The sequence below is a fragment of the Callospermophilus lateralis genome, chromosome 6, assembly GCF_048772815.1.
Source record: "Callospermophilus lateralis isolate mCalLat2 chromosome 6, mCalLat2.hap1, whole genome shotgun sequence".
Taxonomy (NCBI): domain Eukaryota; kingdom Metazoa; phylum Chordata; class Mammalia; order Rodentia; family Sciuridae; genus Callospermophilus; species Callospermophilus lateralis.
In genome coordinates this window covers 14,382,392-14,409,426 of record NC_135310.1, presented here as the reverse complement: position 1 = coordinate 14,409,426, position 27,035 = coordinate 14,382,392, and the positions used below count along the sequence as shown (strand labels likewise).

Genomic DNA, 27,035 nt, shown 5'->3' with positions numbered 1-27,035 from the left:
AGAGTAAACAATAATCAAATATAATTACTACTAACTTGAGAAAAACCAGGTAACTAAACAAAGGCACTTCATACAGTTGTATAATTTAGATTCTGTATCAAAAGCTATTTATAATTTATTCCCAAGTTAGCACATAAGTCACAAAATGATAAAAATGTGAATTCTAACTCTTTCTCTTTTCGCTCTCCATTATATGATATTTTGAGATTTAGGGTAGGAAATAGATCAAATGTGGATGTTAGGAAAAATGGAAAAAATAAATATTGGTATTAAATTATAGATTAGTCTTTGTGAAAAATTAAAAAGGTCATGTTCCTGATTAGGAAATACTATCTTAATGACTTTATAGTGAAATTCATGTTCAAAATAAAGAAATTAGGCCAAAACATAACTTCATTATTTTAGCAAAAAAACGTGAAAACCTAAGTTTATATTTCAATAGTCAGTATCTCTGGTAACTCTCAGCACATCACAAAGAAGAAGTAATTTTGTGAAAATCAAGTATTTTACAAAGTTCCATCAACCAGGACATCTGAGAACGAGGAGCTGTGAGAACAGTACAAGTGCCCCACATAAAAACTAAAGGCTAGGACATGGGGACCATAGAAATAAAGAAATGGTAAGTACTAAATATGGAGAACACATTTTTTCCTAACAATTTTTAAAAAGTGGAACAATTTTTAAAGCGAACTGTATGTAGTACGAAGTACTGAGCTAGGTAATCCAGACAACTATCACTTTTAAGACGACACACATCTCATACTCTGGGTAGAGAAATGGGCTAGATAATCTTCCCAGTGACTCTGTAATTTTGTGTAACTATAGGCAAGGACACATTTTGGGATACCTCTGGATCATATGGTTTATTTGCTGTATGATGCAACTTTGAAATACAAATGAGAATAAAATCATTATGCTAATAAGATTCAAGAAGAGTTGATTAGATCCTGAGGTTCTAGACACAACAGAAAACTGAAGGATGTATTTTTTTTTTTTTGGATGTAGAATTATTCTACTGTTAGAAATACAAAGTGATTTCAGTAATAAACGTATCAGTAATAAATGTAAAAGTTTCCTACTTAGTTTCTATGACTATTTCTATATTAATGCAGGAAATGAAAAATGAATCAATCTTTTGTGCCTCCAATTTAGGAAGTTTTCTCATTTTGTAGAGAGAATACTGCTGGAGTATCTGGAATTCCAGTGACACTTTAACCTAACAGATAAAAATAATTAAAGAGTTTAAGTACACTTTATTGGAAGTGAAATAGTTTATGTAGCATTTCCAACTTAGAGACTGGTAAAGTAGATGAAAATGCATTTTTCAGGTCTCAAAGCAGGATATGGGGGCTGGGGTTGTGGCTCAGTGCTGGAGCACTTACCTAGCACGTGGGAGACACTGGGTTCGATTCTCAGAAGTTTATATAAATAAATAAATAAATAAATAAATAAATAAATAAATAAATAAAATAAAGTTCCGTCAACAACTAAGAAAAACAAAAAGCAAGACGGGGCCATCTCTAGCACTCAATGAAACACTGATGACAACAGCCCAGTCCTAGGGCACAAGAGGGCAGTGTGCAGGCCAAAGGGAACAGAAAGCACCAGGACCAGATATTTAACAGCACAGGTAAAATCACAGTAGTGTAGTAGAGACAGAAAAGGCAACAGAGGGTAAGGACAAAGACAGCCTCCCCCGGGTCCCTGGGTTCTCTAAGGGCATGAAAGCACTCTGAAGCTCTGACACCTGGGTGCCTGGCCACACTGTTATCCCAGGGCTTCTAACTCTGTCAGCTGCAGCATTTCTCATGCACAAAATTAAATTAATTTTTAAAAGTTAAGAGGAGCATGCTATTTGATGGCTGGAGGTGTTTCTTACTGATTAGGTATATCCTGGCAATGGGAAAACAAGCTTGCATTTTCTGTAACAGAATAGAATAAGTAAGATAATTTCTATTTCCCACCCTTGCCCTAAAAATATCAATGGTGATAAAAGCCCATTTTCAGTGCTGAAAAATCCAATCACAGGCATCATCAAATATGTTACTGGTTGTTTTTTTTTTTTTTTTTTTGAGCCCTTATGCCTGAAGTTTTCAAACTAGTACATGTATGAAAACAAAGTGCAGATTCCTAGGCTTTGTTTCCAAAACTTTAGATCTAGCATAGTCATGGGTAGGCCTCAAGAATTTGCTTTTTAGACCTGCTTTCATAGGAGTGATCTAGGGAGGATGTTTTGAGAAGCATCACCCTGAGATAAATTCTTCTTTTCCGTTTTAGTTTAAGCCACAGCAAGTTGCTTAAACAGGTGTTAGTTCTGAGAAGCAAGTAGACTACCACACACGGTTCAGCCAGAGATAAGTGATCAAAGAATAGTGGAGGAACCTGACCTTCAAACAGGGATATTCATGGTTTGGAAGTTCAGTAATCTGCTCAGAGAAGTCTTCTGACCTGTGCACATCGCATGCACTACCCAATTTGGATTGGATTGTGGTTCCTTTAAGGCTCTCCTTGGTCTTAGAGAGCCCACCTCAGTGCTTTCCAGATTTTTACCTCTTTTGGCGATAGTATGGAAATGTAATCTTCATATATCATTCTGGCCTTTTCTTCAATTACTTTTTTGTTCTGCTCTTTCTTTAAGTCTTCACAGGCGAGCCAGAAAAGTAGATTCTCTTCACTGTATTCTGTTCGCAGGAACTCTCTGAACAGGTTCCTTCCTGCAGGGGCCTTCATCATCTTGTCGAAATTTTGAGACCAGGACAAGACTTCATCTGCAGTGGGATTCTGGCTGCAGAGACAGAATGGGACCATTACCAAAAAGCAGCCTTGACCTGGGAACACTAGACTGGGTGAAGGAAGGGAGGAGAGAAAGTCTACTCAATTGCTGCCATCTAGTGGTCAGTATTTTGACATGCAGTTCAGTCTGATCTGGCAAATAACCTGCCAGGAGCAGATCTCTGGGTCTTGACTAACCATCAGGTAGGCACAGTAAGCCTGGAAAGGAGTCAGGTGATGAAATAATAAGGACCTATACACTATATTAAAATGGTCATGATAAATTCCTAATGAAGGGGAGGGGATTGTGACTCAGCGGTAGAGCGCTTGCCTAGCAAGGGCGGGACCCGGGTTCGATCCTCAGTACCACATAAAAATAAAGGCATTGTGTTGTGTCCAACTACACCTAAAAAATAAATATTTAAAAATAAATAAATAAATAAATTCCTAATGAAGCTTGAAAATGTTTAAACCCTGACAATAGGTTGCGAGTGGATGGTACTCTGAAGCATGAAATAGATTTTTTTTCTTGACCCCATAATATAGATTTTTTAGCTATAAGGAAGGATTTATTTTTTCTTCTCTATCTGCCATTTATTCATTAGATCTCAAATAAGATCATATAGTGTGCACTTGTTACGTTTTTCTAAAATGCCATTGTAAACCAGAGGGATTTTAGGAGGCATTGAGGAGTTTTAGATACCTATGTGCAGATTCTTTTTCATGACTACGGAAGAAACCATCATTCATTGTTCCATCTGCATTTGGTCAAAGAGGTATCTATATTTTATTTTTCTTAACCTCTCTGACCAGGTATTTAAAATAAATCTGTGACTATTCCATAATGTCTGAACTTTCTCCTTGGCTTAGAAATATTAAGTTTTTAAAAGTTTTAAATTACAGTGAAGCATAATTATGAAAAACTCCTCATAAAAGAGAAAAGAAAACACTTACATGAAGAGTCAACTTGCATTTTGATTTTTATGCCCTAGTCATTGCAGTTCAACTTCTCATTTTGGATAAACTTGTCAGAGTCTGTTTATGGAAACAGAACCAGAAGCCAACTGGGTATCCTTCCCAATTGACCAAAGATGTTGGTAATCCAACATCTTTGTGTGTGTGTGTGAGTGTGTGTGTGTGTGTGTGTGTGTGTGTGTGTTTAAAGTCTTTGCTCATTCATAAAGAAAACAACTTTAAAAATACTCTTAGAAAATGGGAGTTAAATAGGCAGTTTGGGAGGCAAATTCATGCAATAATCTCTACCTCTTTCAAGAGAAAAGATAAATGTAGCTGATGTTCTGGCTGATAACAGAGCTAATAGAAAACCGGAGGAAAAGCAATTGCAGTCACAAAACAAGATCTCAATGGACTGTGTTAGCATTCACTTCACAAAGTCATTCCAAAGATCACCCTGAAGCAAGACACACTGCTTAGGCACTCAGTAGACCTTAACAGCACAGAAAAGAGTGTCCGCCTCACACTCACCACTCCTCTAGAATCTGGATGCTCTCCATTTTTGTGGTGTGAGTGGGTCTTCCTGCCGTCTCCCCTCTTTCTTCATTCCTGACGGTGAGGCTGCAATGTAGCATAACACATTATTTTGTTAAGAGAAACTCAATTAAAGAATTAATTTTGCAGGAGAAACATTTCATAAGAGATTGTATTGTCGATTATGTGAGAACATTTAAAGTATAGAAAAAGAAACAACACTTTTAAATGGTGGGTAAGACTGTGCCAACTGAAAACATGAGAATAATCTTCAAATAAAGTGAAAAAGCAATTCAGAATAATCAAAAGGGAGAGTGTTACTTATTCTAACCTCACAGTTACATAATTTGGATTATTAAAAAAAATCTGAGATATTTATGTGATTATGGGCTTCAATATTTGATATATATATATATATATATATATATATATATATATATATATATATATATATTGTTTTGTTTTTGCAGTACTGGGGATAGAACCCAGGGGTGTTGGCCTTAAACTTTCAGTCCTCCAAAGATGCTAGAATTACAGGTGTGCACCTTCACACCTGGCTTAATACATACTTTTATATAGTAATGTATACTTTTATATATGTTTATGTAAATACATATATATATATATTTAATATATCCTTTTATATATTTCCTTTAAATGAAAAGTCATTTTGACTTTGGGTTAATTCTATTCAGTTTGTTTTCCATTTATTTTTCCCATAACAGCAAAGAAGATAAAATGTCTCAGAATCTAATAGAGATTTTGTTAAATTCACAACATCGTTCCCACAGACCAAGTGTGCTGTCAACCAATCATCTAAGTTTAAGTTACTGGATTTGTATTTGACTTTGTCTTTGACCTTTCGCCCCTAATGATCTCCGATGCTCTGAGAGGAGCAGGCCTGCAACTATGAAGGTTTGGGACAGGAGAGCATTGGGCAGGAGGAATCTCTGTTTCTGAGGTGTAGGGTGGGAATTCTACAGGATTACAGGAGCAGGATAATCCCATTAGCTTTAGTGACCCAAAACAAGAATAAGTATGTCTGACTCAGATAAACTGCAGCTGATCAGTGCCTGGGGTGGAACACTCAAGTTCAACGTGTGGACTAGCCATGATGCAGGAGGGTGGGAAGGATAACTCTGGCCTTCTAAAACTTGAGCTCCTGAATTAGCAAATTAAAGCTTCTGTCTAAAAGCTGAAGAGCTTCACTAGAGCCTGTCAAGAGCAAAGCCAGGGCAGATAACACCTCTTTCATTTGTTTCTTCTTTCATGTATTTACTCTGCAAGAGGCAAGGGAAACTTTTTTTTTTTTTTTTTAGTGCCTGCCATGAGCCCATCACTACTCTCTTGGGAGTAATGTTATTCTGAGTATGAGCAAAATAAAGTGTAGAGTGGATTGGCAGGTGGGGCAAAAACTCAATATTAAATGTGTGGTATGGCTGGAGTGGGTTGGAACTCTAACAGCCTGCATTTCTTTTGAGTGCCTACAAACCTCAGTCTTCCATGTTGCTATCCATTTAGGTCACATATGTGTTTCGTAAGAGAATCATGAATTTCTCAAAATTATCTGAGTGACAGTGCTTCTCTGGAATTTCAAAGTGGATTGTTGGGGGAGGAGATAAATCACTGAAATACTCTCTGAAATTTCTCGCATATATAAAATATATATATGTGCATGTATATATGTGCATATATACACACAATTTTTAGTAAAATCTATAAAGATCTTTTTTATTTTGTTTTAATTAGTTACACATAAGATATTTTTTAAATAGGAAAATAATATTCATTCTACCAAGCATTATTGATCTTATATGTGTAGATATACAGACATATTAAGGTGCTGCAAGAAGACTGAAAAAGAGATCTTTCCCTGCTTAGATGGTAAGGTCCTTGAGAGCTTATTTCTGTTGCATTCCCACATATCTCAGAGAATGTGCCCCACAAAATGTAGGCACGCCCCATGTCATGCAATATCTTTGAAAATTTGTTCTCTGTGTGCCTCTGCTGCAGAGTAACAAATCTGGAATTCACGTGCATGATTCACAAGTTTCCAAAAATGAGTTCTGGCTCTTAAATCTGTTTCTGCAATGTTTACCAACATCCCAAATGCTACCATATTAGAGTGATCGTGATGAAGTACTGGGTTGTGTTTACATCTTGCACTTCCACAGATGGTGAAATGTGGACACACATTTGGACTACAACTGCTTATAACAGATATTCAGTAAAGGCTTAACTGCTCCCCATTAGTGCTCTCTCCATCTAATGTTGGACCCTGTACAAAGAGGCTAAACTTTAGCAACTGGCAATTTATTCTCTTAATAAACTTCTCTTTAATACCACTCTTCAAAATGGGTTTCAGGATTTCAATGTTCAAGCATCCCTGGAAATGCCATTTTAAGACAAAGTGCAGAAGATCAACAAGAAACTGGACTGTGTGCCTGCCCTGATACATACAAGTCTGTCACCTGCCCCCAATTTCACTTGGTTCTGATCTAAGGAAGCATAGTTTTTTGTTTTTTTTTTGTTTGTTTGTTTATTTTATTAAGGTGATAAACTACTGGAAATATTTGCTCTAAAGCAACATCCACATATTGTCTGTGTTGGAGAAATTTCCAAAAGGAAAATATCAAATGTAAAAGTCGTAAAGTCTCAAGACTTTTTTTTTTTTCGTTGCATGCATGTAATATTTATAACTAACATTTCTACTTTTTAAACAATTAATTCCATCAAGAGAACAAAACACATTTGCAATATCCACTATGGGATTCTTGATCTAAGCTTAAATACTTTATGGATGAAAAATGCCAACAACCTGGGCTAAGTATATTAAAATAAGCATCTAAGTTCCATTGGAGATTTTCTAGAATGGTGGCTTTGAAAAAGGAGGAAATATATATGGTCCATTTCAGAAAAATAAGAAAATATGCTCTGTTTCTTGGTGAATTGTTGGTTTATGGGGGATTGGACAGTGGCATGGGGAAAGGTTGCTGCCAATTAAACAGTTTACCTAGGGGTTTGTGATCAGGGATATGTGCATGGTCTATTATGGAAGATGGTCTAATAGTGCTAGAAGAACAACTGGCTTCAGGAAGAACCCTTGAAATGGTGCAGATAGGATGAAAACTTTACAGTAGCCATGGTAACTCTGGGAAAGCGATGATCATAAAACCACGTATGTTTAAACAAAAACTCAACTAAGGAATCAAGATGCTCAAAGTTAATATGCTGTGACACCAAAGCTCTAAGAAAGAACCACTGTCATTGGTAAAGGCAGACAGTTTCCAATATTTTAACCATCTCACCCTATGATATCAATCTTTTTTGTTGTATGTAGCAGCTTCTAACTAAAATTTCCTAGTACATAAATGAAATCAACATCCATTTTACCTTCTGAAAAATAACTGGCAGAATAATCTATTTAATTAATATTTCATTTTCATCATTCAAAATATTCATAGCAACATACTGTAGCTTTATTCAAGAGTTGACAATAACCTACAAATATGTATGAAACACCTGGCTTATGCCACCGTGGCTGGAAATTCCACATGCATAGGATAAAAACGTGCTGCCCCGGAGCTCAGACAGGTAAGTAAACATCACACGGCATGCTGTTCAGAAGTAAAAATAATGCATATGGTGTTTCCAAGACACAAGCATGGTATCTATACTTTTGCAAGAGGGAATTGAGACAGGCTTTGCAGAGGAGGTAATGATTAAATTGGGTTGAAAATGAGCAGATGTTTGCCAGAGATATCTCCTGGATAAAAGGGATTCCAATCCAAGGAGTGATAAAGTGGTACAGAGTCTGGGAGTGGTCAAAAGGCACCATCTAAATGGAGAAGAGTGGACAGATGAGATGGTTCAGGGCAGGAGCCGAAAACCAGAATAAGCAGTGAAGTATGTCCTAAGTGACCAGCCAGGATGACCGGGTGGACTGCACAGGCAGAGCACAACCCCCTTGGGATGGTTCCAGCTCTGCTTGCTTTGTTTCCCCTTCAGGATGGTGACAATGAAGTGACCTATTTCACAAGAAGGTAAAGCAACAAATAAGAACTTGGGACCAAAAGGGAAATTATTTCAAATGCTTAATTGGATGTAAGGACCAATGAGTGGGATTCTAAAATGGGAATGTCAAATTTATCAAAGAGCTCTTAAATTTCCAATGGAGGAAACAGACTTCTATTTTGCCATTATTATAAAACACTCCCTCACACATTGCCTTCCTTACTTCTTCCTCCCAACAGTCCTGTGAGGTAAGCAGGGTGTTTCTTACTAACCATTCCACTTTATTTACAAGGGAACATCACGAGGTCTATTTACATAACACAACTAAAACACAGCAGGACCAAGGCAGCATCTCCCATCCCTGGACTCATTTTCACTTTGCAGGGACCACTCTGCACATAAAGGAGCCGACTGTGATGTTTTACCTTTTTGGTTATTTACCAAAATTGATTTTTTCTTCAAGGTTTGGGAAAGGCAAACCACCTATTCCAAGTGTGTAAATGCCTCTCCGTGGGCATTGTCCCACAGCCCATTCCCAAGGAGCTGTTCCCCAGGACTCAGTCTGCAATAGATATGGGTGGGTGGCCACTTGTCTTGGGTTCCCCAAACCTGAGACTACCAGAAAGGAGCTGGTACAGAAAGTTTTGAAAGAGGAAGAAAAGATGTGATGGCACTTGCTGGGGACAAGCTGCTGTGGCTTCGAAGGCCTGCCTGGAAGCCCACCTTCCTCCCGTCAACAGGAAACAACTTTCAGAGAGGAAAACAAAGGAAGGAGAATAGGACCCAGACCCTGCTTACAAAAGACTGCCAACCCTCCCCCACCCACAACCAAACAAGTACAGAGGCACCAGGAGGGGACAGCAGCCATGTGACATCCGTAATTTCAGACACATACAAGCTGAGTGCAAACCTATGACCTGAACCTCATCTCCTTCATTTCTCCATTTTTATAATGCAACTTGGTTTTGAGTGGGGTTTGTGAGATGGAAATAGTAGCTAGTAATCTGTGCCTGGAAATGTTACACAACACAAATGAATAATTTTAACATCGTTAATTTAATATTAAAAATAGCATCACCTCTGTAAAAACGCCTGCATTTCACAGTCATGTATTCTGTGTCAAAAAAACAGTTTTTCATTTGGTTTAAGCTTTTGCTTGGGGTACTTCAATCTCTCAAGTAAAATATTAATCTACTAAAAATCTGTCCACTAGATGGCGGTGTTACCTTTATAAATACAATGTTTTAACCAAGTCGGAGTTAAAGAGTAACTAAAAAAGTTTCTGGGAGTAATTACCCATATTTGGAAGAAAAAAAAAATCTATTCTTACAATAAGAAGTTTTGATAATTATGTCTTTTTCTAAGCAATTTGAAAAGAGTCCTTCAATTTTTCTGTGAATGTAAACTCCAAAGGGATAAATTTAATCTTGGGAGGTATGCCAAAGTGAAACCATTTTTTCTTTTTGTTATTTAGAAAATGTTCTGAATACTCCCTGGTCCAAAGTAATTGATTTGGGAATACTCTTGGTCTTCAAAGCAGGTAGTTATAATCTTATTCACATTGTTATTGTGCTTTCCAATTATAAGTTAGTTTGCAGTCTACTGTCTTGTGCTGGGGGATGTAGAACTTAGGTCAAACATTCTTAGAACACATTAAGTAAATAAGGTTTTCATTATCAAAAGGTAGGGAATGCGTTTATTTAAAATGTTTTATGAGAACTATTGTGAGAGGGGGGATCTCCAAATTATTCCAATCCCAGTTTTGAGTTGTCCATAAACATTAGTTTCTTCTTTTGAAACATGGAAACCAAAGACAAATCACTTCATTCTCCAAGTCTTTCTCTTTGCTACTAACTGTTCCTTCTACATGAATCTGCTTGAAATGATGAGTTTTAAAACATGCCTCTTTTTGTCTGTATTAAATTTCTATTTCGAACCTCAAGCCATGTATTTTAGGTTCATCAGTATGTTCATTTGATTTGGAATGCAAACTGCATCTAACAAGTAACTGCATGGTTAAAATCTGGGATCACTCTGTAAGCTTAGGCAAACAACCAAAGTTTCTTCTTTGGCATAAACAAAGTAATCTTTATTTTTCCTTAGAATTAACAGAATCAGAGGACTGAGTATTTAGATGAACTATTATGATACACACCCCATGATTTGTTTCTGTTTGTTTGTTTGGACTGGGGATCCAACTCACTGACCCACATCCTCAGTCCTTTTTATCATTTATTTTGAGACAAGGTCTTGCTAAGTCAGTCAGGGTCTCACTAAGTTCCCGAGGCTGGCCTCTAACTTGTGATCTTCCTGCCTCAGCCTGCGGAGCCCCTGGGATTACAGGCGTGCACCACCATACCCAGCCACACCCTCGGGTGTGAATCACCTTGGTTTTCAGGTTGCCTGAAATCCTATGTGAAGCTGTTCCTTCCACCCACTGTGAGCTTCTCTGAAATTCATAAGTTAGCGGATACTTTTGTGGAAAAGCGAAGGTCTGGGATGCGAGACCAAGTGGACATCTGTTTATTAAGACATTATGGATAACATGGCATGTGATCAACTGAGTCTTTAAATGCCTTAGTTAAGACGGACCTTAAGCTTTTGATTTTACTTAACTTGTGACTCTGCCATAAAAAAAGACAGAATGAAAAAACCCAACTCCAGCAGCTGGTGTTTAGCGATGCATCTGATAGCTGGCGGTCGCTTGCCCACCACCCATTTGTTCCCCCTTCCCTGGTGCTTTCCCGTTACTGGATATGTGACTTTGTCTAGGGTGCGGGTCGGGGGCATCCCAGGGCACAAATGCAACAGATGACAACAAGCCAGACCTCTGGGGAAACTTAACTGCAGAAGGCAGAACTCCCAACACGCCGGCAGTCCTGTGGCTGCTGCTTCTGCTCTAGGACATGCTGGGCAGCATGCAAGCTGGGGAGGAAAGGCCCAGTGATGGACTGCAGGAACAGGGTCCATGACATTAACTGACAACGTACAAGGAACACTGGAGAACACACAGGTCAGACCTTACCATGTTGGGTAAATTCCTTTCAGCTTGGGGCGTCTAAGGGGGCTGGAAATGCCTGTTAATAAAGGATTATTCAGGGCCCTGAAGCATATACTGAACCATAAAATAAATGATTTATATATGTAGCTAATCACATCTCACCAAGAAAAAACTGAGGCTCAGAGAGATTAAGTGACTTGCCAAAAGCCTTCAGGGTTGCATGTCACAAAACTGGGACATACCCAGATCTGCCTAATGACACAGTGTGGCAGTTCCTTCCCTACCTCATGCTGCCTCTTGAAAGCAGTTTCTATTTGAGGAAGATATGACACGAGAATTTGTGTATGATGGTATAATATGGTAACACCACCTCTATTTACAATGAAACTCATGGAGCTAATATTCCACTGATATGCATGGAACTGGTTGATTGAAATAGTTCTTTAATTTAAATAATGTAAATTTTTGGGGATATGCTTTCTCGTAGGAACAGATCCTCCAAGGTATCTGACATGCATTTATATGTGTAATCCTGATATCTGAAACAAAGATTTTATATCATTGGGAAATTAAAATACTCATAATACCCAATTTGGTAGACTTATCATACAATAAGCTCCATTTTCACTGAAAAGTAGGCTTCATGATCTTACCTAGGAAAGACAGAACACAAAATTCTTGAATAATATTCTAAAATGGCAGGCAGATTGCAATAGGTCTACAATACTTAGACCATAAAAAAAAAGTAAACTAGGTCCAAAGGAAAGAATGAAGAATTTAAAAAAAGATGGACAGAATCAGAGCTAATACTTATTTCAGTCAGATATGGCACAACTAAGACCCACTACCGGCTGGGGAAGGAAGGAGTAGACACAATGTTAAAACCTCATCTTTGTATTACTGTTCAGGGGAGGCCGGGAAATTCCTGCAGGTGTCCAAATAGCAACCTCATTTGTCCTGGATTTAGAGAGGTGGAAATTCATATTGTCTTAGAAACTGAATAATCTGCTTTGGTTTACTCGAGAAGGGAACTTCGACTCCCTCAAACTGAACCTTATCACGATGTCTCAAGACCTTTAAAGAGGTGCTCACTCACTTTCTCTGACAGCATCCTGTCTCTCTCAAGTTCCTCCTCGTGGCCTTAGGGAGAAGCGGGGTTCTGGCCAAGCTCACCAACACCTCCTGGTTGGCCACATCACAGGTGTTTTAGGATCCCCATCAGACGGGACTTGCTGTCCCATTTCATGCAGCCTTGCCCTGCAAGCTGCAGACTCAGGTACACACAGGACTCCTGGGCACGGCGAGGTGAAATCATCGTCTCACCTTTGGTCTAAACAGTGTCCTGTTGGTTCATTTGATGAATCAACATCAAGTCAGACACTCAAGCAAGTGTTATGGGGTTTTCCTTATCTCTCCTCTAATCACTGTATCTTGACAGCACCTTCTAACGTTTTCTTGAATATCTAATTCTCTGCATTCTTTTTACTGCCACTTTATTTTGGAGGCAGTAGAAAGGGTTTGGAACTGGAATGACCCCCAAAGGCTCATGAAAGCTTCTCCCCAATCTAGCAGTGTTCAGGGGTGGGCCTGCCGGGAAGGAACTGGATCATGAGGACGCTGACTTCATTAGGCCTGAGCCCACTGAGGCACTCAGAGTTGAGTGGACTATTGGGAGGTGGTGGAACTGTCACAGGGGGGACCTAGTTTAGGGAGTGAATCCTTGGGGCATGCTGTCTGGGACTGTATCTTGTCCCTGGTCCCTTCTTCTCCCTCTGCTCTGGCTGCGGCGAGGTAAAGGGCTTGCTCTAACACATGCCTGCACCATGATCCTCTGCCTCGTTTCAGGCCCAAACACTAGAGCCAGCCAACCATGGACTGAAACTTCTGAAATCGTGAGCCCAAAATAAATCTTTCCTCCTTTAAGTTGTTTATGTTGGGTATTTTGGCCACAGCGACCAAAAAGCTGACTAACACTTTCACTGAGGGTATTGCAAAAGTCTCTTAATATTTCTCTTGCTCTTTGTCTTGTCCTTCCACATAATTTCCATTCCCTTCAGAAGCTGAAATATAAAATAGACTTTTTCAGCTCCTTACTTACTCAACTTCAGTCATTTCTCATCTTTAAAAAAAGTAAAAAAGGTCCTAACTACCTCGATGGCATAAAGAACTTTTTTTTTTTTTTTTTGTACCAGGGATTGAACCCAGGGACACTTAACCACTGACCCACAACCTCAGCCCTTTTAAAAATTTTATTTAGAGTCAGATTCTCGCTGAGTTGCTTAGGGCCTCACTAAATTGCTGAGGCTGGCTTTGAACTCATGGTCCTCCTGTCTCAGCCTCCTAAGCTGCTGGGATTACAGGCATGTGCCACTGTGCCCGGCCATGAAGAACATTTTGTTATCCTCATCGCCAATCTCCCTGCAGATGCAGGTCCTTCTGGACTTTATATTCCAGCAATGCTATATGGATTTGATTGCTCTCTCCCCAAAACCTTGCCCTTCTTTGCAAAAGTCACTACTAGTAGTTCTACTGCTAACAACACTCACAAAGAAGGATGAAGGAAAATGGTGCCTAAGAAAAACTCTCTGGTGCCCACCTGCTCAGCACCAGCTGCCACACAATCATACTACGTTCTGAGAGAATGTGCCCATGATTTTTGAAAAGAATTTCTGTGACACAAATATTCATATTTTATACAGCAAACTCAATTGGCAAACCCAAATCAATCATCCGTTCGGCACATGTTAAGGAAACACCTACTGTAGGTCAAATAACATATCAGGAGCCACAACGTCTTCCTGGCTATTTGAAAACACGAAACCTGAGTATATGGCCACGAAAGTACCTAGTGACGATGATTAACCAATATGAACTCTTGGGAATTCAAGTACAAAATCCACATAATTTGACAGAAGGTATTGACCTGATAAAGAAAAGGGTCAAATGGAAGAATCATTGATGTGGTCAGCCTGGTCCAGGGCAGAGCGGGGTATGGCTCATCACTGGTCCTGGCTGAGGACTTCCCTGAGGCTCTGGCACACCCTGGTCTCTCAGCCCAGATGGTGCTCACTACACTGCCACATGCTGTGAGTCGGCCACCATGCCAGATCCTAGAGGTCCTTCCCAGGTCTGAGGTGGAAGGGCTGGGAGCTGGCTGGAGCACTGGGCTGTGGACCCCACCCATGTCTCCACGCAGAGCCTGTTCCCAAATGCACTGCCCCCGGCTGTGTCTCCACCTACAACATCTTTCAGCTGTCTGCTCAGGACAGCTTCTGCACCAGGGGGAGGCTCCTCCTACTGTTGACTCTGATCCTGGGAGGACTCTTGTTTTCCTCGGAACTCCCTTTCCACATGGAGTCCACCCCGTGCATTCTCAACCTGCTGGGGCCCACTCTCTGCCATGGGACTACCGGTACCAGTCTCTGCAGGAACTGGCTTCTCAGGAGTCTCTCACAGAGGTCACTCTTCCTACTCGCCACAGGGCAAGATGGGGCCTGGCATTTTTCTTTAAAATCCTTTGAGGTTAATGCCCTCTGACTTGCCCTGTCCCCCTCGTCTTATCCCTCATAACCCTGTGACCCCCCCACCGGCACCTCACATGCAGACTCTTCCCTCTCCCTAGGCAGATTCCCCTGAACAGGGGAACCACGCCATAGGTGACCCCAAAGTGTGCCCATGGTAGCTACTAGGACACTTACTTGGTCCCTCACTGCATTAACCAGCAAGTGCCTTAGCTCTAAGTGCCTTCCTCTGGCCTGAATCCAGTTAACCTGCTGTCTCCCGCTCTTGACTGGATCATTGTTCTCCCTTCTACTCTCCGGAATAAGACCACGCAGAATATTTTCTTCTACTATTTGTTTCTTTCCTGCTCATCTTTTAGTCAATAATCTAAATGGCACAATGTGATACCTTAAAAAAAGAGTAAATGCAGAGAAAAGGTACACATAGCACACCTTTGAAGGAAAAGTGTCAATTCAGTTCCGACTCTGTCAGCTCTACAATCGATAGGACTCTGGGCACTAGTAACACAGATTTGGCAGAGGCAGCTTAAACATTAAACTCTTTTAAAAGGTGACCTGGGAATAACACCAAATATTATATCTAGATGTAGTTGCTTAATGAGACTTTGCTCCCTGGTATAGCAGAGTCAAGGAGAACCCCAAGAAAGCTGACAAAACCCAACAGGACAGGGGGAAATGGGCATTCAGTTAATCGCAAATGAGGGATTTAATGAATGAATGACATCTACAAGTTCCATGGTCCTAATGTTGGACTGCTGGTGGTGTGTTTTGGCTTGTGAAACCTGGGTTCAATTTGGTAGATGTCTTTTGATGGTGTAGTTTATAGTTCATATAACTGATAAAAAATGTGGAGGAAATTCACTATATTCTTGTGAGATGGAGTTTTGAAACTGTTGGGTTCTTTGTAAGTTCTCTTTAACTTGTTACAAGTGCTTTGGAAATACTGTTAATCCAGGGGAATAACTTATGCTGCCTCGCGGGCTGCATCTGCTCTCTGAGAGTGATGGGTACAGAGGAGGCTACTCACTGGTGCCTCAGATGGAAGGAGTCAGCTTACAGGTGTGAGCAGTTTTAGTTCCAGGGAGTGGACTCTCTACCATGGTGCACACCATATTTTTTTCCTCCTTTAAAAAAAAAAATAACTTTGGCTTTGAAAGCATGCAACTTAATATTTCCTTTGGCACAGAGCTAAAGTGTGACAGCATCAGAGGACAAAACACAGCATTACTTTTGCACTGTTTTCAATTACAGAGGCTGTAGTGCTTGTTAGAAATGGAGGGTGAGCTGCCAGGAGCACTGATGAAGCGTTGAACATTCACCCAGAAAGATCTGTCCCACGGTCCAGGGACTCTGGGAAAGAATGTGTCCAAAACGGAGACAAGTTCAGTTTCAAAGGACTAATCAATTTGCTAAATTTACTCTGTGACTGATCTCTCCTGAGAAGAACCTGATGCCACGGGCCAAATCTTGTGGTACCTGAGATTGTGAATCTGCTGGGGAAGGTTGGATTGGAAAATAGTTCATAACAGACCCGGGAATGTAATGTCTGGAAGTAGTAAAGTGGATCCACCAATGGAGTGGATATTAAGAGGGTTGCATTTCAATCCCACCTCTACCACTAACACATCTGGTGACAGCCATCAAGGTCATCCCGTGGAATTAGACGTGGCATTTTTTTCAAATGCTTTGTATTCATTGTTGTTGTTTTTGTGTATGTTTTGTTTTGTTTGTGCATTTTTTCTCGAGCAAAAGCCTACACCTAAGTCCAACAGGTAAGACAACTAAAGACAGAACCATTCCATTGCACACTCCAGGGGGGAGCCAAGCTGTGGCCAGCAGTCCTCTGCTCCACTGTCCCTGCAGCTGTCACAGCACCAAGCAGAGATCACACAAACATATGGGAAGGGTGGTAGCTGAGGTCTCCTGATTTTTATTTTAATAACTAAAGACAGGGAAACCCATCTTGCTTGATGAAACACAGCTAGGACAGCCAGGTATTAAAAGAGTGATTAGCACTGAAAGACTGTTAGAAAAAACAGCCTGGGTTATTTCAATGTAACCTCTGATGCTGTGAGAGCATTTAGCTCTCAGCTCAAAATACAATTTTGAAAGCTCTACTTTTCTATCCCCTTTTTGATGCATGTTATGTTTCTGAGCATTTCTGTTCTGCAATGCAGCTGATGTGTTACCTCAGGTCCAAGGTCTGAATACCCTGAGGGTCTTCACAGTGGTTTGTGGAGAGCCCCCAACATCTTTCAAAAATTCCTTCCAGGTGCAGAACAGAAAAGAAGGCTACCACCTGAAAAGGCAGTTATTCTATTTTCCAGTGTCAACCCTGAAGCTCTAGACAAGAGGTCTTGCTAACATTATCTGCTCAGCTGTTCAGATTTGAGAGTCTCACATATGGAAGGTTTTGTAAGAGGCCAGAGTGTCCTTCTCCTAGCTGAGATGCAGACATCAGTCATTTATGTCAGACAGTTGAGTGGTCTAAACCTCTTTCTCGTGTCTTTGAGGAGAGCTGGGAGGCAGGAGAGAACTTGTGTGGGGAAGAAGTGGTTCTTGACAGGATTGGAGAATGGGTCAGCTCAACAGCTACAAAGTCTACCCAGACTATTTAGATCTTGAAGGAAACTGTGGAAATATCCAGCAGTTACATACTCACTCCCTGTATCCTTCCCCCAAATAAAATATAATGGTAAGTTTATAAAGATGGGAATAAATAAAAAACGAGAGAACAGATGACAGTGAAATATGAAGGAGAAATGTAAATCTGAGAGAAATATTAAATTGTTTAAAAACCCATAATATGTGAAGCTAGGGTGAAGTGTTTATATTTATTGCTAGATATAGAAACTTATTTTCCAAGCACTGTATTTCCTTAAAAGGAAGTAAAATCAGCCACATGACAACTGCTCCTATTCGCAAGTGACAGCTATTTCATATTTTGATTTCTAACTGTTTTTAGTTCTTAAATTACATTTTTTCATGTCTCTTTTTGTTCTGCTCTTTTGACCTAGCCTGGAAAATTTGAAGAACATTTCTTTCTTTTTTTTACTCCAAAAAGCCCTTATAAATTTATTTTCTTAAGCTCAAAGTACAAAAATAATGATATTTTCAAAATGAATGTGTAAAGGAATTTTCATTTGCAATCTGATAGGATAGCATAATTAAAATCCCTGATTCAAAGCAATCAAACTTATTCTTGTTTTCAAAAAATCAAACTGTTTACATTAGAAATCCCCTATAATTTGTTTTTTTATAGGACTTGTCAACGTATAGACTGTACATTTTGCGGCTCAGACTCAAGCATCCATAACCCATTGCTAACAAGTGCAGTTCCTGACCACCACCCTCTTGTCTAGAACTAGCAGGGAATACCTCATGCTTAGGGATCTGAAGTATGTGTCACCCTAAAGGTGTAGAGAGTTGCAAAAACTCTTCTTTTTTGTTTTGCTTTGTTCTTGGTATGTAGTTAGTGTTCAGCAACACTTAGCTTTCATGAGTTAATTTGAGTGTGTGTTAATTAGTGCATATTTCAAAAATTAATAAAAGTCAGTCTCACTATATATCTGTGTCAGTAAAAGCAGGTTTCACTAAACAGAGTTATGTACCACATAAGGATGTTCCAGTCAGTGTCAGACTATATACAGCAGGGGATGCATAGGGTCATAAAGCAGCTGAATATATATCCTATTACCTAGTGACGTCACTGACATTGTATCATTGTTTAACCCATCAATCAAGAATTAAGATGGTGTGTAGACAAGTTTACTGTGCTGACAATTGTACAAAAGCATAGTGTGTACAATTATGTATGGTACTTACTACTGGGTAATAAAGAACTGTTACTGGTTTATGTATTTATATATATCATATTTATATCATTAGCATGGACTCCTACTTATGCAAAAATGTTGACTGTACAACAGGTACAGTGTTATACCAGTGGCAACATTTTCTAACTCAGGCTTACCCAGTCTCTTAATTACATCAAAAGGCCACAAGTGACAGACTTATCCCATCATGGTTCATTTAGGATTGCACTCTGTGTTGCTTATATGGTGACAGAATTGTTTAGCAATGCAGTTTTCATAATATATCCTCATTGCTAATTGATGCAGGGCTGTATTTATTTGACAGTTAACAAAGTGCAACCCAACTTCAGTATTCTATTTCGGTGCTTTCAATGTAAAGAAATTAAGAAACAAGTTTGGGCAGATAAATAAAATGATGTCTGATCATAAGAACATGGTATAATGCAAATGAGAAATAGAAGTATAATTCTGAGCAGTGTATACCAATGCATTTGCAATGTTTTACATAGAATTTAAAATGGCTTTCTTTTTCAAGGAAATTTCTGTGTTATAAGTTAATTTTTAAAATTTTTATATTACTTTGAACTACCTCCTCCTTAAAGATTGTCTTTTTTCCCTAACGTGAAATGTCCCACAGCCAATTCTTTTTTTTTTTTAATGCCTTTCTTTTTGTTATTTATTTATTTTTATGTGGTGCTGAGGATTGAGCCTAGTGCCTCCCACGTGCCAGGCAAGTGTGCTACCGCTGAGCGACAACTGTAGCCCCCCATAGCCAATTCTTTTTAAGTGCTCCCTCTGTGTTGGATACTGTTCTTAGCTTGTTGCATGTATAAGGTATCTCATTTAATTTCTATAATAACTTCATGAGGCATGAGTTCAGGTCTTATTATTATGTTATTTGGTATCTGAAGATTAGAGAGATTAATTTGCTAAAGGTCACCCAGTTAGTGACAGCTGAGGACAAAATTTGAACCCTGGAAGTTTGAGTTCAGAACCACCATATTAAGTCACTACACAGTGTTTCATGGATTAAGGCCAGAGCTGGATAATCTCTGTGGGAGCGTAAGAAAACAATTACACAATTATGACTGAAATACACCTCAACTAGAACTCTATTTCCTGCCTCTGAAATTATTAAGGCTTAAGAATGAAAGCAAATGAATCATCTATGACTTTCTCTAACAAAGAATCATCATCACCCAGAAAGTAATTTTTGTATGTATACTGCAATATCAGACATCCTTCTGGGCCTGAGGGGTTTCTAGGTTGGTTAGGGCTTGTTCATCAAGGGCACCACTCAGAACACCAGTTTGACCACAATGATATATTGTCACATCAAAAGACATCCATCCTCTCTGGGTGTGGTTGCCCATGCCTGTACTCCCAGTGGCTTGGAAGGCTGAGGCAGGAGGATCACAAGTTCAAGGCCAGCCTCAGCAACTTAGTGAGGCCCTAAGCAACTCAGTAAGACCCTGTCTCAAAATAAAAAAATAAAAAAAAAAAAAACAAATTTAAGAGAGGGGCTGGAGGTTAAGCCTCCCTGGGTTCAATTCCTGGGTTCAATTCCTTGGAAGTTAAATGTCCCTGGGCTCAAACAACAACAACAACAACTCAGCCTCTGTGGATGCTGGGAAATTGTTGACTCATGCTCAAGAAGGAGGCTCAACCATAATCACTTGAGCCTTTGAGTAAAGTTTGAAGCGGTTACAGGAGAACCAGAGGACCACTGCTAGTCCAAAAGTTCTAAATTGGATCTCAAAGGACCACAAAACGTAGGGTTTCAAGGACAGTTTCATTAAGTCTAACATCCCCCTGAGGACTCTCATCTGCATAAATGTCAGGACATGGAGTCCTACTGATTTTCTCACTGAAAAGGACTTCAGGATTTGGAACTGGGAAAATTCCAGAAGGTTACCTGAGAACCTGGATGGGAGCTGGCAAATCAGTTTGTCTCTCTCATCATCATTCTGTCAGTCAGGAAAACCAAGAACAAAAAAGAAACCTCAGAGCCTATCAGTGATAAAAAGCAGGTTTTCTGTATCTACTTTCTGAGTTTTGGGGGAACTGACTTGGCCTTCATTCCGAGCATGGCCTCTGGCCTTTCATGTCGGTGGTCAGGATCTCTGCTCCTCCCTCTGTGCTATTGGGAGGGGTTCTACTCTAAAGTTGCCTGGCCATGAACCTGAAGGATCAACACCCCAGGAGGAAGCGCATAGTGAAAGGCCACACTCAGCACTACACGGAGCACTGCCAGAGATCGTCTTCATGTTCTCACACTGTCATGATTCTGGTGAATACTGTTTATTGACAAATAAATAACTCTGATCTTATTTTTAACCCATAAGGTTTAAGATTCATAAGAGAAAAACTCGACATAGTTTTCCATTCCTTATCTATCGATTTAAGTGTAGATTCTGAGGAAATTAATATTTTGCTAATGAATGTTTGCATGAGACAAACAATGATCTTCAGTAATTCCTACTCTGAAAGCAGTGGGGGGAGACTGTGAAGGTCCAGCACGCATGCTCAGTGTGCACGGTACCCACAGCGCCACCTACCAGGAGCAGCTGCAACAGCAGCACCAGCAGAAGCAGCACGTGTTGTTGGGCCTCTGGTTTCCGGGCGCTTGAGCCACAGCGGGTGTTCCTTCATTCTGGGATTGCTGCCTTTTTCGCATTGCAGCTTCTTCAGTACTCAACTGGCTGAAAGAAGGGAGAAGACAGAAGGTATGTAACAAATTGCCATAAGGATAAGTTGCCTCTGCAGAAGGACACAGCGTATCCTTAAGGGAGGAAGGAGGTAATTTACAAAAAAAGTAAAACCAGTCAGGTAAGCTTTAGCAGTCAGACCAATGTTTTAGAATATTATATTCTGAAAACTTTGGGGACAAAATTCTACCATGATCTACTGCATAAATTATAATAATTATGCTGCCGCAAAGTCAAAACTATTGGTCAGGTGAATCTGATAAGGATTGAAGATTTATTTTGAACTGATTTCTTTCCTCAAGAATGCTTAAATCTTCTTTCCTTAAAGTGATCACAGGGGTGAATGTAACTTGTTTCTCCACTGCTGTTTGCAGTAAGGCAAGTGGAGCTTTACAAATCACTGTTGCAAAGTTTCTAACTCTATGAGCATCATGGGGAAGATTAGGATTGTGTTGGGTGCTCTCTCCCCTCCTTTTTAAACACATGATCTCCTTGACTGAATATCTGACTCATCCTCCAGGGGCCTAATCTTGAAAGCACTGTCAACAGGACCTCCATTTGGTTGGGTGGCCCTGTTGGAAAGGCATCACCTCCCTTCCGCCAGTCTTCAAATTTTAATTTCATTTAGGGGAGGATGGAGGAAGACAAAAAGCCATCAAAATGGGGGAAATTATTTTGGTGAAATTCATATGTCATAGCAGATTAAAAAAAAAATACTAGGATACAGAATGCTCTACTTGTGACCCTATGAATCAGGACAATGGCTTGCCTCCTACTGATACAGTCTATCCTGATCTAGGACTACATTATGGTTGTTTTTTTTTTTTTAATTTTAGTTCAGTAGAATAATGTCAAATTAGCATGAACTCTCAGGATAGAAATTAATTCTGTTGAATGATACTTTTCACAAATATGCAATGTATGTAAAACATTCACAATTATTGTCATATTTATGGCTAAAAATAATACTTATTAAGACTATAATGTGTAACAGGTGAGCTTTTAAAAATTATATTTTTAGTTCTGAATACAATGATAGATGATCTTTTTCTTGAAAATAAGACAGTCTTTTAGACCACAGTGGTAGATAAATAGGGGCTAAAGCCATGGGTACCTTGTAGTTCACATGTGGAAACAAAAGGGCAAAGGTCCCACTCCAGTGGGGTATGAAATGCCACACCATGAGCAGTGGGAGACAAACTCTAGGCTACCTGCATGTTATCAGGGACTGTGGTTCTGTCACTCACATAAGAAACTGTCTAACCATTCAATGGCGCCTAACTGCAGGAGAGGGAAGTAGGGAAAGCCACCCAGATGGGACCTGTGCTGTTATGGTTTCAATCTAGGAAAGCCCCAAGAATTAGGCAGTGTAGCAGTGGTCAGAGGGGGAAAGATTGGATTATGAGAGCTTTAACATCATAAGTGGATTAATCCCTTTGATAGATTAATAATTGGGACTACTTGGTGGTAATTGTAAGGAGGTGGGGCATGGCTGGCCTTGAGCTAGATCTGTCCCTGGCCCCTTCCTCTCTCTGCTTCCTGGCTGCCATGGGCTAAGCAGCTTTCTTCTGTCCTGCCTTCCTGCCACAATGTTCAGCTTTACCTCACACACAGAGCTAGGGAGTCGGCAGCTGACCATTGACTGGGATGTCTGAAACCATGAGCCACAAGAAAATTTCCTCCTCGAAATTGTTCTTGTCAGCTGTTTTGGTCACAGTGGCAAAAAGCTGATTACCACAGATGCGAAGCAGCCCACTGGTTCAGTGACCAGGCCAGGGCTGTTTCAAAAACCTTTGCTGGGTGGCAGGAATCCTGAAATACCAATGGAAGAGCTGCTTCAGGATGGAGGGTGTTGGGACACTAGAGGAGACACCTGAAAAACCTTCTTCTATTAGGAAGAGTGAGAATGAGAATGACACTTCTCACTCAGTGTGATGCCTGCTGTCAACAAAACAACAACAACAACAACAAATTCCAAATGAACACTAGAACACAGAAAGCCAACTCAGTAATTTGGAGGTGAATATATCTTGACCAAATGCAAGTAAAAGAATCACCTATAATCAATTTAACAGAGATATATTTAGGTTAAACAATGTGTTCACAGAAAGACTAGTATTCATGAAGGAAACTTAAAAAATTATAAAAAATAGACAAATATTTAACAAGAATAAGTGGAAATGGAAAAACCAAAAAACACATAATCATTAAAAAGATTCAGATAGAATTGTCTCCCAAGAGCAGTACCAAAGAGAATCAGAAATAGTGCCAAAGAATATGCACAGAATGCAGCAAAAATACGAAACATAAGTGAATCCAGACAAATACAGGAGTAACACTGAAAGGCTCCAGAACACCCAGCGAGACTTTCATCATAAGGAGAGAATTAACGGATTGTCAGGGAAGTGGTATTTTAAGGGAAGTTGGCTAAGAAATTCTTAGCACTGAAAGAAAACAAACAGCACAAAACAAAGACTCACTTTGAAAGAGCACACCACATGCTGAGAAGGATGAATAAAATAAAAATCAATCTACATTTACACATAGGAGAGTAAAACTACAGATCTACAAGATAAAGGGAAAAAAGCTAAATTAGCCACAGAGGAGTCATACTTCCACGTACAGGTGACTTTTTTTTTTAATTTTTTTTTTTCTTAGAGAGACAGAGAGAGAGAGAATTTTTTAATATTTATTTTTTAGTTTTTGGTAGACTCAACATCTTTATTTTATTTTTATGTGGTGCTGAGGATCGAACCCAGTGCCACGTGCATGCTAGGCAAGCATGCTACAGCTTGAGCCACTTCCCCAGCACTGTACAGGTGACTTTTAAGGAGTAATATTAGATGCCCAGGACAATGGGCAAGGGGATAATATCATCCTACAACTTCATATTTAGCTAAATAATAATCTAAGAGTGAAGATTATCTCATAAATTAACTGAGCTCATGATTTAATCTTTGCTGGAATTAACTTCTGTCCAAAGAAAACAAAATTAGAGAAAGAAGTCAGAATATACTAACTAAGGACTGAATTTTGTAATATATGACACTGAATTTAATGTCTGGCTAAAACAAAACTCCATCTTTCTCTGTTTAAGACTGTAATAGTTAGGAAAATGGGAGGGTTTCTCTAACCCCTCCATTGAAACTGATTTTGTGGATATCAGAATGTTCCCATACTTTAAAATCTGAGTTATTCTGTCATCTTCTACTGAGCTGCTAGAGTTTGAATACGGTTCTTCCTCAACAAAACTCATGTTAGGGCTTAATTCCTCAATGTGATGCTGGTAAGGGGTTGTGGGGTCCTTAAGAATTGACCAGGCTGTGTTGTTCCCTGCTCAAAGCCCTGATGTAGTTCCAGTAACAGTGGGTCAGCTATCATGAAGGGTGTTGTATAAAGCAAGATTAGCCCTTGTGTTCACTCTCTTTCACATGTGCCTGCTTGCCCATCTGTTTCTGCCCTGAGCTGAAGCATAATCTTGAATTTCCCTGCCTTCAGAACTATGAGCCAAAATGAAAATTTTTCCTTATAAATTTCCAAGTCTTAGATTATATATTGTAGAAACAGAAAACAAACCAAGTCATGAGCCTATTAGCAGCACCTGACACTGCAGTGCACTGCATAGGTATACCTAATATGCATAAGGTGAATTCATAACCTCCAATGAGATGGCATTGAAAGAGGACTTTTAGGAGGTAATTCGGTCATAAAGTTGGATCCCTTCTGAATGGAATTAATGTTCTTATGAAAGGAATCCCAGAGAGCTTTCTTCCCCTCTTTCTGCCGTGTGAGAACAGAAGAAGCCAATGGTCTACAGTACAGGAAGGACCTTTCACCAGAACTCAACCATGTTGGCACCCTGACTGTAGACTCCCAGCTTCTAGAACCAGGAGAAAACAATTTCTGCTGTTTATAAACCACCCAGTCTCTGGCACTTGGTTATGGCAGCCCAAACTGAGCAAGAGAGACACACTAATAACTCCATCCCTTTGAAATACTTTCTGCCCTTACCTTCATGGCCCCCATTCCCCCTGGGTGCTTTCTATTTAACCAGTCACTTCTCACCGTACTTTGCTATTTCCTTTGCTACAGTCATCTATCCTTAGAACTCTTCTCTGTCATTTCTTTGATAAACTCATTTAGATATTTACTGGATCTACTAGTCTGGTATGCCAAGTCTCCAAACTAACATGTCCAATAAAGGTGCTTTTCCTGAATTCAGGACTCATGATCCAACAACCCACTTGACATCTTCTATTGGCTTTCTCAACCTGGTGTCTCAAACTTCCTACATTCTAAGCTGACTCTATTAGTTTTTCTCCAAAACTTAATTCTCTCCTAGTTTTTCCTACTTTAGAACATAAAAAGTCTCAAACTTCCAGTTATCCAGATGAAAGACTTGATATTTATTCTTAACTTCTCTATTCCATCCAGATTCCCCATCAGCAGATCAGCAAATGTGAGCCTTACCTGGTTCTCTCCACTTTCTTTTGGTTACTACCACTCCCCAGCTCTTCCCATTCCAATTCAATTCCATTCTGTTTTCAACACAGCAGTCAGAGTGTGTCTTTTAAAATATAAGTCAAATAATTTCAGCCAAGAATCTTCCTTTCAAATCTGTTCAAAATCTTCTGAAAGTTTCTCATCTTATTAAAAGCCAAATTTCTTGCAATGTAGTCCTTCACTATTTTTCTGACTGTATCTCATTTTGTGTCCTCCCAGTTCTGTGTTTAAACCACAGTGGTCTCCTGGCTGCTTCTCAGTCACATCTGATACAATCATGTGTCAGGACCTTTGCACTTATCCCACACTTGGAGCTCAACTTGTTCAAGTCTTTACTCAAATGTTACATTTATTTCATTGAAAGTTTCATTCCATGGAACCTCCCATGACTATCTCATTTAAAACTACAACTCCTTCACTTCACCCCCAGCTTGACTTATCACCCTTCCCTTTCCTGTTTGATTTTTCTCTACATTATGGATCACAATCAGTCATACTACAAGTATTACATATTTGTCCAACCAACTAGAAAGTAAACCCCACGAAGACAGCGATTCTTGTCTGTTTTCCATCGTTGTAACCAGTTTTGGCATATAGGAAGTACACATCAATATTTGCTGAATGGCAAACTTTACAAGCATTCCCATTAATGACAAGAAAAAATACAATGAAGTCTTTGCATTCAATATTCAAAGTTATTAATTTCCTATCCAACGCAAAAAAAAAAAATAAGAAAAGGAGTGTAAGAGTTGGAAAGGAAAACACAGATCTTGAAATTTATAATTGAATGGTTATCTACAAAGAATTCCAAGGGATTGAACAGACAAGTTATTAGAAACAATTCACAAGAGATACTAGGTCAGTCTTCAAAAATCAATTGCCAATAGTAATTAATATGAACATATAATGTAAAAGCATATTCAAATAAGTACAATTTTAAACAATGTGTAACAAAAATTCTAACAATTTCTAACAATGTGTGACAAAAATTATACAAGAACTTTACAGTGATTTTATAAAACTCAATCAAAAAAATAAGACCTAACAACTGAGTTATTTTCTCAAGTGGGAGGACTAAGTGTCATTAAAATGTTAATTATCCCAATTTTATAAACTCAATATGAATGTAATAAAAGTACTAGTTGAATCATTCATGGAACTTAAAAGATGGAGTCTAAAAATGTATGTAAAAGAATACAGAGTGAAGTATATA

The 27,035-nt window shown here is 39.4% G+C and overlaps 1 protein-coding gene across 2 annotated transcripts in view; it reads right to left on the bottom strand.

Moving 5' to 3' along the window:
* Positions 1–27,035, bottom strand: part of Rgs17 (regulator of G protein signaling 17) — a 96,983-nt gene that overhangs the window by 6,977 nt on the left and 62,971 nt on the right. Inside the window, exons 2-4 of one of the 2 annotated variants that reach the window (XM_076859411.2) lie at positions 21,170–21,313; positions 4,258–4,347; positions 2,551–2,785 (exon numbers count right to left, since the gene is read on the bottom strand). In XM_076859411.2, the coding sequence (XP_076715526.2) occupies positions 2,551–2,785; positions 4,258–4,347; positions 21,170–21,288 (444 nt within the window). In that variant the 5' untranslated portion in view covers positions 21,289–21,313. Of the gene's footprint in view, positions 1–2,550; positions 2,786–4,257; positions 4,348–20,526; positions 20,558–21,169; positions 21,314–27,035 lie in introns of those variants that run through there. The other variant, XM_076859412.2, reaches the window with a different exon arrangement.